At 47.2% G+C, this 13,487-nt stretch overlaps 1 protein-coding gene across 8 annotated transcripts in view; it reads right to left on the reverse strand.

The window, feature by feature from the left end:
* The window catches only part of LOC119457449 (centrosomal protein of 170 kDa protein B), a 30,625-nt gene that overhangs the window by 2,586 nt on the left and 14,552 nt on the right, over positions 1-13,487 (reverse strand). For 7 of the 8 annotated variants that reach the window (XM_049670095.1, XM_049670092.1, XM_037719007.2 and 4 more), the window contains 8 exons: positions 12,594-12,771; positions 10,745-11,457; positions 8,424-8,544; positions 6,789-7,078; positions 5,229-5,669; positions 4,547-4,930; positions 282-433; positions 36-196 (listed from right to left, as the gene is read on the reverse strand). In XM_049670095.1, coding sequence (XP_049526052.1) covers positions 36-196; positions 282-433; positions 4,547-4,930; positions 5,229-5,669; positions 6,789-7,078; positions 8,424-8,544; positions 10,745-11,457; positions 12,594-12,771 — 2,440 coding nt within the window. The remainder of the gene's footprint in view (positions 1-35; positions 197-281; positions 434-4,546; positions 4,931-5,228; positions 5,670-6,788; positions 7,079-8,423; positions 8,545-10,744; positions 11,458-12,593; positions 12,772-13,487) is intronic. The other variant, XM_049670094.1, reaches the window with a different exon arrangement.

Genomic DNA, 13,487 nt, shown 5'->3' on the forward strand with positions numbered 1-13,487 from the left:
CCATCTTATTGAGATAAAACTACAAAAGGCTTCACCTTCAAGGCTTTGTTCGATCCTCTTGAGGTTTTTCAGGATGCTTGAAAGCTCTCTTGTCAGGTTGCCGTCAGTCGGAGAGTCGCTGGGTCGCCTCTCAACAACCCTCGGAAGAACCTCTTCTAACATAAGCCTGACATCACTGTTTTCTGGATACTTCAGCCTGCACGAGGTCAAAGAATTAAGTGAATATTGAAAAGAGCAGCGATCTCAAATGACGTGACAGGAAAATTTTCTACTGCCCTTACCTTTCCTTCTCGATGAGCGTGCGGGCGCTAGTACGCAGCTTTCCAGACAGCTGGTGTATGGCAGAGATTACCAAACTGTCCAATGCCGTCAGCTCTCTCCTGCCCGGTGTCGTGGACGGAGTCTTGACACCATTTTCTGTAGGTGTCTTGCTCTATACGAAAAGGGAGAATTAGTGAATGAAGCGGTAATGTATTGGTGAGCTACATCACAGCACAACTTGAAACTTAAAGGGATCCTAAACCACCCCTAGGCCTTCGGATAGCATACACCATTGTGAACATTTCAGCCAAATTTTTCTGTCTTCACAGCACGTCGAGCTCGCAAATTGAGTGTGAAGTCACCTTTTTCTCGCGCTCTCTTTTTTTGGGTGCCACCCCATCCTGCTGTAGCCTTCGCAGTGCTGCAAGCTATTCAAGAAGGAGCAGGAGCACCGCGAAGGGGACCAAAGCGATCTTTCATTACCAATAACCCCACTTCTGCTGAATGCATTGAGTAAATTTTTGCTGCAAAGTATTTCTGAAATAGTCAAATGCACTTTACGACTTCGATAAAAAGTGGTACAGGTGGTACGGGGGTCCTGTACAGTTGGTCGCGTCCTTGAGTGCCAGGATTTTGCAAATCTAAATCATAGTAAAATGCAGGGCAGCTTGTTTTAAACTGTCATAGATGCTGCCAAATGCAGCTTTTTTCAGAAACCCTGATTTCCACTGAGCATGCGTCTCTACTTGGAAGGACCTGTGATAGCAAATTAAGGTCTTTCTGGCACACACTGCTACTGACGTATGTGCTCTTGAGCATTAAATGCCAACTGCAACAAAATTTTGGAATCTGTAAAAAGCCTACTTTCAGTCAGTGCAGATGTAGAACAGCCTTTGTGAAAAGTTTTATGTTTTAAGTGCTAGTCGATGCATCGCAAAACGCTAATGAAATGACTTTTATAACAGCGAAAATAGGCAGAAACAATATACACCGATGATTACGATACTCGCTAATGGAAAACTTGAGCGCAGCTGCATACGTGTTTTCATTTCACGATGTATTGGCTGACGTCGACAATTTGTCTCGTGAGGCACGTTGTAAATGGAGCGAAGTCTAGTGCGACTGCCTCCGTAATCTGGAGATTGCAGGAGTCAGTGCGTGGGCAACACGTGGATGGGATTCACAGCAGCAGCCACCGCCGCCGCAAGACCTCGCAGACGACGCGCACTACTCTGGTGCCATCTTGTAGCCATCGTTGCCGCACTATGCTTTTCTTTTCATGCTTTTGCCATACCCTCCTCCCCTTTCCGCCTCATGGTTCCGCTGCATCCTCCTCGCGCCTCTTCACTCTCATCGCTTTTTGCACCACTATACCATGCCACAGCAAACACAGAGGCTGTACAAAGGTGCATAACATCCGCATCTTGCTAGTGCACTTGTCAATGTACACCTAATGCAGTGATTAAAGGGCCCCTAAACCAACAAATTTTTTGAACATTTTAAGTAAACACACGCATCGAGTTCAGAATGCCGTCACGATCAACGATGCCAAACGCTGTAGCACTACGTGCCGCGGGCACGCCACAAAATTAAAAAACAATGCTGTGCTCCAATCCAAACCCAGCGGTCGTCGTGACGTCACCAGGGGCAACGATGTCAACTGGTCGAACAAGAACTTACGACTTTCGGTTAGTCTGCTAGCAGGTATGCGCGCTCCCTGCACATTCCTCGTCGTGTTGCTCGCTTGTGCACACTTGCAAATCAGTAATTACAGCCGGCAATGCAAGTGCCAAATCGCTCACGTACCAACACAGTCGTGCTTGGCAGTCTGATTAGCTGCGCGAATGGAGTGCGACCGTGTTGGCCTTTCTAGACGCGCGAGAAACACGGGGTCCATAGCAGCACGCTTCGCATGAGCACAGGCTGGCGCGGCAGCAACAGAGGGTAGGCGAGAAGCATGAAGTCGCGGCTAAAGCCCGTCTACGTTACCGGCACGGTAACTCATTGCATGCCATTTACCATCACCGCCGCTGATCGCTCGATGGCGCCAATATCGTCGCTAGGCCTTCTCCAGTTCACTTCAAAGCTAAAGCGGACGGCGCTTCGAAATGAATTACCGACGCTCACAAGCCGCAATATTTTCTTACTGTGGTTATCGCTCTTCGCAATAATTGTACACAAAGAAGAAAATACGCAGATATTATCGGCGCCGTCAACTGCGATGCGAGCACAGCCGAGCTGGACGTCTGTCGTCGGTAGCCATGCACTGCAGCTGAGCTCAACAAGTATCGGAGCTCTCGTTCGCGTTTTATGTTTGACAGTGGATATCGTTTTTCAGAAAACGTGCAATTTAGGCATACTTTATCTAGCGGAAATTATTTTACTTGGAACAGAAGCTGCAGCCGATTTTTGCCTCGCCGGTGGCAGAGGTGTGCAGCTTCGCAGTCATCGATTGGCCCGTCGGTCACGCGATGGGAGGTGCGCCGGCCGAACTGCCATCTACTTTGGACACCTCTCACGCGGCCGACGTTCTACAGCACTGGAGGCCGGTTCGCCGTCGGTATGTTTGCTGCTAGCATGGTCGTGCCTTAACCGGAAGTGGACAGCGTTTTGAAAAGAGCATTGGCAATGACGTATGTCACCTGACATTTCGAGGAGCACTCGGCGAGGAGGAGAGACCAGCTGACGAACGGAGCGTAGTGAAGGAAAGAAGAAAACGAGCGAGGGCGGTGTTTCGATAATCAAACGCGTGTAATTTCCTCTATTACGGCACCCTTTCGAAAAATTATCGCGGCTACGTGTTCATTGTAGACTCGTGCGCAGCTACAACACCACAACTAAATTTCGACCTTTGTGTGGTTTGGGGCCCTTTAAAGGCCAAGTGAAACGAAATTTTCATTTCACTAGATTGGTTACAGATGAGTAGTCTATACTACTAAAGCAAGCCTGGCGAAGCTGCAGGGCTGGTAATTACATAATTTTCTCATAAGCAGCCTACAACATCACAAGCAGCCAACATGTGTACGTGGTTGCTAGCAAATATGACGCAAGTCTCAGCATGTCACCTCCGAAATTTTTCAGCACGCCGCAGGCAGCTGCGAGCACCGCCTTATCTGAGAGGTCATGCATCACTTCCGGCAAGTCATGCATCACTTCCGGCAAAGGCGGTGCGTTTGTTAGAGTGCAGCTCTTAGGCGCCTGTTCCTGCGGCAAGTGTTGGCGTCCTACCTCATAACCGAGAGAATGAGCACAGCAAAAGAAGAGAGCGGACATGAAGCACAGTGGGGGACGAAAAAAGCGGCGAGAGCGAGGAGGATGCAGCAGAACTATGAGGCAGAAAGCAGAGGAGGGTATGGCGAAAGCGTGAGAAGAAAAGCGTAGTGCGGTGACGATGGCTACAAGATGGCACCAGAGTTGTGTGCGTCGTCTGGAAGGTATGTTGCCGGTGGCTGCTATGAATCACGCCAATGTCACCCACATGCTGGCTCTTGCAATCTCCAGAGTAGTGAGGCAGTCGCACCACACTTCGCTCTGTTTGTAACGTGCCGCACGACGCAGATTGTCCATGCCAGCCAATATATCGCGAAATGAAAACACGCATACAGCTGCACTCAAATTTCGCATTAGGGGGTATTGTAATTGTCGGTGAATTTTCTTTTTGCACATTTTCTCCATTATAAAAGTCCTTTCGTTACCTTTTTCTTGCGATGCATCAACTCGCACTTCAAACATGAAATTTCCCACAAAGGCTGTTTTATATCTACACTGACAAAGTAGGCTATCAACGGATTCCAAAATTTTGTTGTAGTTGGCATTTAATGATTAAGAGCACATAAGTCGGTAGCAGTGAGTGCCAGAAAGACTATTTTCCACCACAGGCCCTTTCAATAGCTGTCTCTTATGAAAACACTTTAGCTTTCTTTATGATTAACAAGGCATCTGGGTGATTTCTGTGCTGCTACTTCTATCATCCACAGTGCTTGAACTGCTAATCGAGCTGACAGATTCACCAATTATTTAATTGGCAAATCAATTTATTGATTGCGAAGGGCTCTGAATTGGTACAGTTTACCTGGAGTTCTTCAATGCACACCTGAAGCTTAGTTCGCGACCATTTCTACATTCTGTCCCTCAATGTAACATTAGCCACAGTAGCCAGAAATAAAACAGAACCTCGTATTCTGCAGCATAATGCCATAGCCACAAAGTCAATGCAGCAAGTGCTAATCAGGCTAACCGAGTGCTTGTCTCTTCACATTACATGTTAAGCACCAACAATGCCCACCTCTCCGTCGCCAGACTGCCTCTCTGGCTTGCGTCCACTTCGGACAAAGGTGCTGCCGCTGGCTCCTGCACCTCCCTTGAGGAATGTTTCACCGCGTGACAGCGAGCTGCCTGTCGTCGGCATCGCTCCAGAGCGACCCCGGTGCTGCCTATCAGGTGCAGCTGGTGTCAGTGCAAGGTCACGGTGGCCGCCAAAGGATGCCGAGCGTCCAAACTGAACTGGAGACCCTGTCCGGGCATCGTCATCACCGTCCGAAATGTAGGATGTGCCAGCCGGCTGCTTCCTCTGGACTCGCGGGGAGTGGTGACGGCTTTCTCCGTCTGACACAGAGTGCTGCTGCGAACGATAGGCAGCCGTGGGATCACTGTCGTTGCGCTGATGGGCCTGCATGCAGCATTTCCTTGTCATCACACATATGCAAGCAGAACTGACTATAGATGCAAAGCCTTGGCCACTCAAAGAAATTCGCCAAAAGAAATGAGCTAAGTGCAGTTTACTCACAATTCAAACTCCATAGGATACCAGATTTTAGTTGGAACTGCCTGAGGTTTGAATTAACCAAAGCGGAATAAAATATGATAAACAAAACTATGGGTTATATAGAAAACAATATATAAAAGTGAACAACTATTCACCACTCGGTTTTATATATGTGCTTGCTACACTGTCTTTGATCACTCACTTTCCCACGAAGCAGCTCTGCCCGTGTAACACCAACGTCTGTGGCTCTGACTCCTCGAGGCAGGCGGAGGCTGAAGCGGCCGCCATCTTGCCTTGAGAGGTTGGGATTGCTGCCATGGTGGGGCGTTTTCCCGCGCGAAGGTGCCGCCGTCGCGGGGGGAAGCCCGCCCACCTCTGGTAGCCCCAGTCGCGCCCTCCTCAGAGCAAAGGCCCGGTTCAGCTTCATCTGTGGGCCGCCCCTGGAGCCCGAGCTGTGGGACGACGGCTCTGTGCTGGTATCGGACACAACACTGGCAGTCTCCTCCGAGCCACAAGCTGGATCACCGCTGGCTGCCAAGTCAGCTTCGGAGCCAGTCAGCCCCCATGACTTGCGCTGCGTCGGCGCACTTCGGCGCTGGGTGGAACTGCTGGCAGCTGGCGTCTGCCGTAAAAAGGTGCCGTCCTGAAGGTATGAAAACGGAGCACATAGTTGTGCAGTGGAGAGACAGCGACAGACTTGTACACACGTGCAAGGGATGACAACCTCAAATAAAGCTACTGGTATGCATTATGGTTAACCAATTATGAACACATGTGGAAAAGGGAGAAAAGCACAGCACCCCCCCCCCCCCCAGTGGACTTCGACTGATCCTTACTCCAGAGCAGTATTAGGAGACATTCAAAAAATGCATAATAGAAAAACAAAACTTAGCTTTCTGGGTAGCACCGTCAACTAAAGTACTGCTTTTAAGCAGATGTATAAATCTGTATAAACATTGGCAATGTGGCAAAATCCTGCTCGATAGTGCTCCCCGTTAAGCCAAGGTGTTTTCTTTTGCCTTGTACTAGTGCCTTTGCATCTCATTGTACATGTACAGCTCAGTAGGAAAGATCAGCCTTTGTGCTGAGCTTTTCTTTGTGTTGCTATAGTTACCATGATACATAGTTCTGCTCTAGCCCTGCTTATTCCAGAACACTTAATGACAAAGTCATTCAGCATACACTAGAATCCAGGTATAACAATCCTGGAAGCCCATAAGACTCGTCAGTTATAAGGACCAAATTTGAGTTGCACCACGAATTGCACACTGCAGTAAACCCAGACACAATGAGCTACAGATATATCAAATGCTTTTCAAGGAATTATTGCATTCCCTGTAAGTGGATTTGGCTTCAGAATTGGGAACTTGCAGCATCCCCAAGGCACATGCATTCAGCCAGTTCCTTTTGAGCCCGGAGAGAAATCATGGTAGCACACTCCGAGGTGTTTCAGTGTCCTTGTTAATAGCAGCTTGCAATAAAGTTTCGAAGGGTGGTACAAGCGACATTTTTTCATTAGTACAGACCACACAGCTTAAGAGTACTTTCACGTATTAAAGGAGGCTGGTGGCAATGAAACTTCACAGAAAGCGCAGTTTCAAAAACCACAATTAGTGGCGCAATTGGGCAAGACATTTTCTAACACCTATTCCCAGTTAACCACAGACCCTCTCGCTTCATGCAAAACCCAGTAACAAATAGGGCCATTTGAGATACCAATAAATCATTTTTGTGCAATGTCGACTAAAAAAAATCACCTTACACCAAATGACGTTGACATGACTTTGTTGGATGGAGTCTTGGTGAATGTGGTCCGGTGGGTTCTGGGCGGAGAGCATGGGGGACTTGGGCGGCTTCCAGCGGAGCCCAGTCTCTTTCTTGCAGTGGCATTGGCACATGGAGTGGACACTTGAACAGCCGCGGGAGCAGACCTCCTCGCAGTGTTTGCAGCACTGCTGCTTTCTGTGGATGGCACGAAGACGTCCAACGGAGCCCGCTCCGAGGGCGGTGTGGGAAGCCGTCGTTTAGGGCGGCCGAGATCAACGGAACCACCTGAAATTAAGCATTGTATTACTAAACCAATAAAGCTGAGCATGATGTCAAAGGAGTGCTGAAGGCAAATATTTCAGTTAAGCTAGACTAACAGGATCATAGTTCTGACTTTAAATACTTTTCAAATGGCGTATGCAAGCAAACGTAGAGGGCTTACGCATGTAAAGTAGTGATCTCACTGTAAACTTAGTGGCCTTTTAAAAATAATTTTAAAAACTATGCCCAGCCTGCACGATTAAAGTATCGCAAATAGTGAACAGCTATCAGTGCCTTTTATATTGGGAATAAGAGAGAAGAAAGTTTAGGTTAGAGGAAAGGTGCAGAGGTTGGCAGCGGAATTGCACACCTGTGGCTTGCTAGCGAACTAGGTGCACCAGTAGACAAAGAAGCGAAAGACATGACCAATATGTCTGTGTTTGGCTGTTGGTGCCTTGTCAAAATGAATAATTGAATATCACGCAGCCCAGGCATCGGTTCTGTTACGATATCACCCAACTTTTTTTTTTACCTAAATGATCGTTTACAAATGCCTTGAGCATCGTGGTGCAGCGTGGAAAGGCAAGGGCTGTACTACATTTTTTTACCTCAAGATTTTTCAGGCAAAGCTTGCTTTGCAGAGCAGGACTGGGTTTAATGCTGCAGTGGTCAGAATGCCAAGAGGAGGAGAGAATGTGGTAATGACAATGAAGGTATATGTAGAGCACAGTGCTGATTAATTAGTTGCATCAGTTATGACTTCATCTGTGCCACAAGAGGTGCGCATTCGCACTAGCTTGTGGATCGAGTGGCGTGTGTTACATTGGCGTTCCAGGTTAGTGGACTGTGCAACACTACAGAGATGGCTCCAAACGAAGCGGCCCATTTATCAGTGAAGAGTGGCGCTGCATTTGAAGTTCCTTTAACAGATGATGAGCTCGATAGGAGTGAGAAGCGGCCAAGACAGTAACAACGAGAAGCCTCGCTTAGTTTGACAATCATCGTTGATGGTCTCTGCATAAATTTTTGTGCAGTTGCTCTCCGTGCTGCCAATACTGCTTAACATCATTCCCTTTGTTTCTGGTTTATGAATGTCCAGTACACTTTGGCACAGTGCAGAAAGGGACGAAGTGTCAAGGCATGAATAGAAAGTGGACACGATCAGCACTACGGGCAATAAAGATTTTCACAGCCAGAATGCGGATTTTTCATGCTTGCTCGACACCTTCAAGGTTACTCATACACAGAAATAGGCGAAGGAGTGCTCTGCATGCTTCAACAGTATGACAGCAATGGAGCAACAGTGGAACAAGGAAGGAATGTCGTGCAGCAAAAGCAAGCAGGGTTCTTGCATACCGCACATACTCACATGCAAGGCCACTGACACCACCACCACCACCACCGAACTTGAAACACAAGCTCTGAACATTACCCTGGCTCCTCGGTTTGGAACCCGAGGCCCCTTCACCTTCCGGCCTCACCCTCTGGTACTGCGAGCAGGAGAAACAGAAAGGACAGCAGAACCAGCGATGAGCTTTCTTTAAAAGGAGCACTGAGTCAAGTCAAGCTGAAGTCTAACATATCCTGATCGTCCCATTTACAGGGAACACTGCTTTTCTATGTGACAAGATGACGTAAACAGAGGCCAGGAATATGCCAAGAATGACACTGCCGCTGCTGAACTTGATCAGGGAACACTGCTTTTCTATGTGACAAGATGACGTAAACAGAGGCCAGGAATATGCCAAGAATGACACTGCCGCTGCTGAACTTGATACTGGCTACCATGACATCACATGTCTTGTTTACCATTTGGAAACTTTCTATCAACCACTGATAATAGGAAAGCTAATTACATTGCATTTGGCACTCAAAAATTTATTGGATGTTTCTACGGGAGGGCTCAACAATGACACCTCCTCACACCTCTCCACCGGCAATTTTCGTGCGTGCGTGGCACCCTCTCTGTGTAGGCCTTTGGCTCGTAGCAAGCAGTAGCGCAAGGGTTCCAAGACCTCTGACACAGCTTAGGATGCTGACATAAGTGACCCCGCAAGCGACCACAGGTGATTTCATTGTGTAAAAAACAGCACAAAAATTAGGAGACGGGCACAAGTAGAGACTGAATGACAAGCGCCTACCATCAAATGATCTATTGAAGAAATGCGAATGCATACAAAAGCATGCAAGGGACAACTGCCCAAGCATCTGTGAAAGATAATCAGAAAATATCCAACCTGTCGTTCCCTGAACAAAGCGTTGTTATACAATGCTATCACCTTCAAGGGAGGGCAATTCATCACGATTAGGGTGACAGAAGCTTGGCTAACTTATGTGCATCACCCAAATAGGTGGTATGCCTTGCTTCCACCGGCAATTTAGGGTCCTCATTCCAAAGAGCAAAAGGCACTTCAGTTCCTTGAAAATTCGAGTACAGTTGCACTCACGACATTGCATGGGCAGATTGGAAGGCATACCCCCAGTCAGTGAACCTCTTGTGTTCTTTCAAGTGCTCATTGAGAAACCGGCCCGTTTGTTTAACATATAAGCGGTCACAACGAAAAGGAGTCATATATACCATGCCAACGTGACACTCAACAAACTTTTTGGCATGTTTTACACAACACTTGTCCTGCCTTCTTTAATCCCCCCTGACGTTGTTCCCTCTTTTTCATGGCGTAGCACAGATTTCTTGAAGTTTATTTTCTGCGGTGAACACTACCTTGAAGTTGTGATTTTATGAGCAACTAAATCATCTCGTGGCGTAAAGCATGGTGCAAAGTCTCACCAGGGTAACTTAACATCCTATGCTGATTCAGTGTTTGCCTATAGCAGCACCTTTAAAAGCAATCAAGTAACATAGTTCTGCCAAGTGCACACTGCTGCAGCAAGCATTCGACAGATAAAAGCTCCACACAGAAAAACAGCTTATGCCAGCACCTCTAGCCTCTCAGAGTTCGGCTCCTTCTCTGCGAGCCACCCTCCCAGCCATTGCCTGTGTCACTCCCTTCTCCTAACCCCTCCTCCTATATCTCACTATCCTGTATGACACTTAGAGGTCTCCTCACAACAAAGAGACAATCACTAATACCATACATTAAAAAATTGATTCTGGGGCTTTGTGTGTCAAAACCAAGATATGATTATGAGGCATGCCATAGTGGAGGGCTCCAGATTAACTTAGACCACCTGGAATTCTTTAATGTACACCGAATGTATAGTAAACAGGCATTTTTGCATTACGCCCGATCGAAAAGTGGCCACCGCAGCTGGGATTCGATCCTGCACCCCCAACCTTAGCAGCGTAATGTCAAAGCCACTACGCTACCACGACAGATAACACCATACATTCCCTTTTTTTCTTAAACACTATTCTTTCCAACAACCACCCCGCTTCCCAATCGGTTGTGAAAACATGTACAGCCTGTCACAAAAAGAAATGTAAAGGCCAGTCAGCCATTGTCCAACAATAGCTGGCCTTGTTTTTGTAACAGAATGTACAAATCAGCACAAAGACGAAAAGACAGACGCAGACAGACACTTTCTGTGAGAGCGCAGCATGCTTGTTCTCTGCTTTGCATCCTTTTTCCTTTTCATATTGTTTACTATAATGAATGCCCGCAGGAAGCAGGCTAAATTAACTTTTCCCACAGGCTTTAAATGTGGCCCACTACACGAATGCCTACTCACCTGCTCTAGACTGGACGGGTGGCTGTACGAGGACACACCAAACACCTCGTCAATCTTACGGCGGGCCTCCTCCACATCGGGGTCTACACGGTCCGTCTCAACCGTGTATGTGCCAGTCTCGCTCCGATCATCAGCAGGAGACAAAACCTGCTCCGGGCCGGAGCTTGGCTCAACACGCGACGCCGACGACGAGACACCCCCAACCGGACCCGGCAACGGTACTCGCGCAGGCCCATCATTAAGCATTCTCTGGATGAGGTAAGAGGCCGAGTCGCTCAGACGCTGGTCATCCTGCCGCCTCGCCTGGCGGCTGGGTTCGACGTCTGAGCTCCACCCTCCACCGCTACTCCTGCCACGCCCTTCTGTGCCGCTCCAGCGCCGCTTCGCCGCGTCGGCCGCATTATTGGGACTAGTGGGCGTCCTCCGACCGCTCCCGCCTGTGGCTACCAATGGCTCGCTGGGCTTTGACACTGGGGAGGCCCGGCTCTTGGACGGCGTTCGCTCAGACTCTGGTTTCGGAGGTGCAAACTTGCGTATGCTGTCCTTGAGGGCCAGCGGTTTGCCGCCGGTCGTGTCGTTGTCAAAATGAATCGTGAAGGCCATAGAGTTCGAGCCAGACGCCTGCGTCTGGGAGGCGGGAGTGTCGGGACAGGGTGACTGTTCATCCTTTGAGGGTGTGGATTTGGCTCCACAGCCTCCAGGCGATGAATCATCTTCAGAAGAAAAAAAAAGAGGATTACTTGCCTCTTGAGAGAGGATCACGTTGATAAACTGCTTACGTTATACAGGTACAAACAGGAAGTTAATTGAAAGATATGGTAACAGTGATTTTCCGTGTATGTTAAAAGTAATCCAGAAAATTGGTTGAAATTACCCAACATTCTTGTGCCTCTTTGTTGCTTCAGTTTTCAGCATAATTAAAAACAATAAGGTTAAACGAGTTGAGTCCAGAGGCAGAAGTCAAATATCAACTAACATTTTAAAGCAAGTCGCAATGCAGACGTACTCCTGGGATGTGCAACTACAGAACTAGTTAAAAATGGAATTTGTCATAACAAATACCGCAATTTAACCACTTAAGAATATGTGTCCACTAAATGAATGAAATATCGAGAAGCAAAAAAAAAATGGAGTGCTATTGCATAAAATCAACTCGAAGGACACACCAAGCAAGTTCAGCTAGTATCTCTTGCACAAAGTTCTGCTGATATAAACGTGCTGATCAATTGCCACTTGAGGTGCATGTTGACAAATTTGCGCTAGCAATTTACAGATACTGCATATCTGGATGAAGCCTCTGAACTTGCGGTGGAACGGTATTGTGACAGCATCTAGCACACACTTGGCAAATGACAGCTGTTCGCTGAGACTCAGGTACAGACTTAAAAGTCTTTTTCCACCATGTCTTTCACGTGATTAGACATGACATACATAAGTCTTCAGACAAAGATGACATGACCTAATGCAGACACTAAGAATAACTTGATATCACAAGTAACATTTATCACAGAAGAGGCTTGAGAACTAGTATTGAGAACTTGCCCAACAAGTTCTTTTTAACTAGCACAACACTAAGCATAACCTTGTCACAAGTAAAAGATATGAAAGAGCTTGATAAGACCTCGCTCCCTGCACGGTGCATGCTGAGAAGCAAATGGCAAATGCTGTCACCGCAAAAAGCCAGAAAGCCTTTCTCAATATACGCATGGAAGAAAACAGGCATTTTCCAAACATGTTTTTCCAGTTAGCACTGGCACTTAAAAATTAATATCCCCGAAATTTAGAACAGTTTTCTTTCAGAACTTTATGACGAGTTTCACAGATACTGGCCAAATACTGGCTAACTTACCACCCTTTTCTTCAGATCTCTCCTTTGGTGGTGGTGGTGCACGTGGCTTGCCGAGTGAATGCAATGGTTTCCAGGACAAGGTGGTGGGCTTCGTAGGAGGCGGTCTACCAGGGAGAACCTCCCTCACTGTGCTCAGAGAATCCTCGGTTCTGCTCAAGTCCTCCAGAGAGTCCGCATCCTACAACCACACACAAACAGCGATGAAATTTTGCTTCGCACTCGGAGGCATTCATATGCACAAACAAGTGCTACCTTTCCACAATCCAGAACAATATACTGCCACCATTTTCTACCGATCAATGTCATTTGCCATTCTTTAGACGCTTCGTCATTGGTGCTGATACGGTAGCACCGCCAATATTACTGACAGGCCACTTCGAATGGTTAGAAAAAAAAGGGGGATGAAATGAAATGTTAAGTAATCCGAGTCCAGGCCATATGCCAGGCATGCTACTTTAGGCAAATATCTCCAGTAGCTATTAACAAACATCTCTAGGTCACTGAAGACTTACTGAGGGGCATGAAATGCCACGACATTGAAAAACAGCACTGACATCCCTGCTGGTCCCTGCTCAGGTTTTTCAAAAATATTTAGAAGATTTTCCGCTAACTGTATCATGTTATACTGTCACAAACTCTCTCGTTGGTCCTTCCAGACTGACCAAAATCTACCTTTGATATAAAGTCATTTTTCTAAATTCAATATCACTGGAAAGTCCTCTTAAAGTTATGATGCAACATTTTTGTTTTTTAATTAGGAAAACGTGGTTTCTGGTGAGCATAAAACAAGTGGTCCCATAAAAGCAGATGTTTGTTATTTTCTGTAGCTACCTATGCTCCCTACCATCATTTGCGTCAAATGCAGACACAAACTAGTACCGAGTGACAGAGCCA

This window comes from Dermacentor silvarum, chromosome 7 (assembly GCF_013339745.2).
Source record: "Dermacentor silvarum isolate Dsil-2018 chromosome 7, BIME_Dsil_1.4, whole genome shotgun sequence".
Classification (NCBI taxonomy): Eukaryota; Metazoa; Arthropoda; class Arachnida; order Ixodida; family Ixodidae; genus Dermacentor; species Dermacentor silvarum.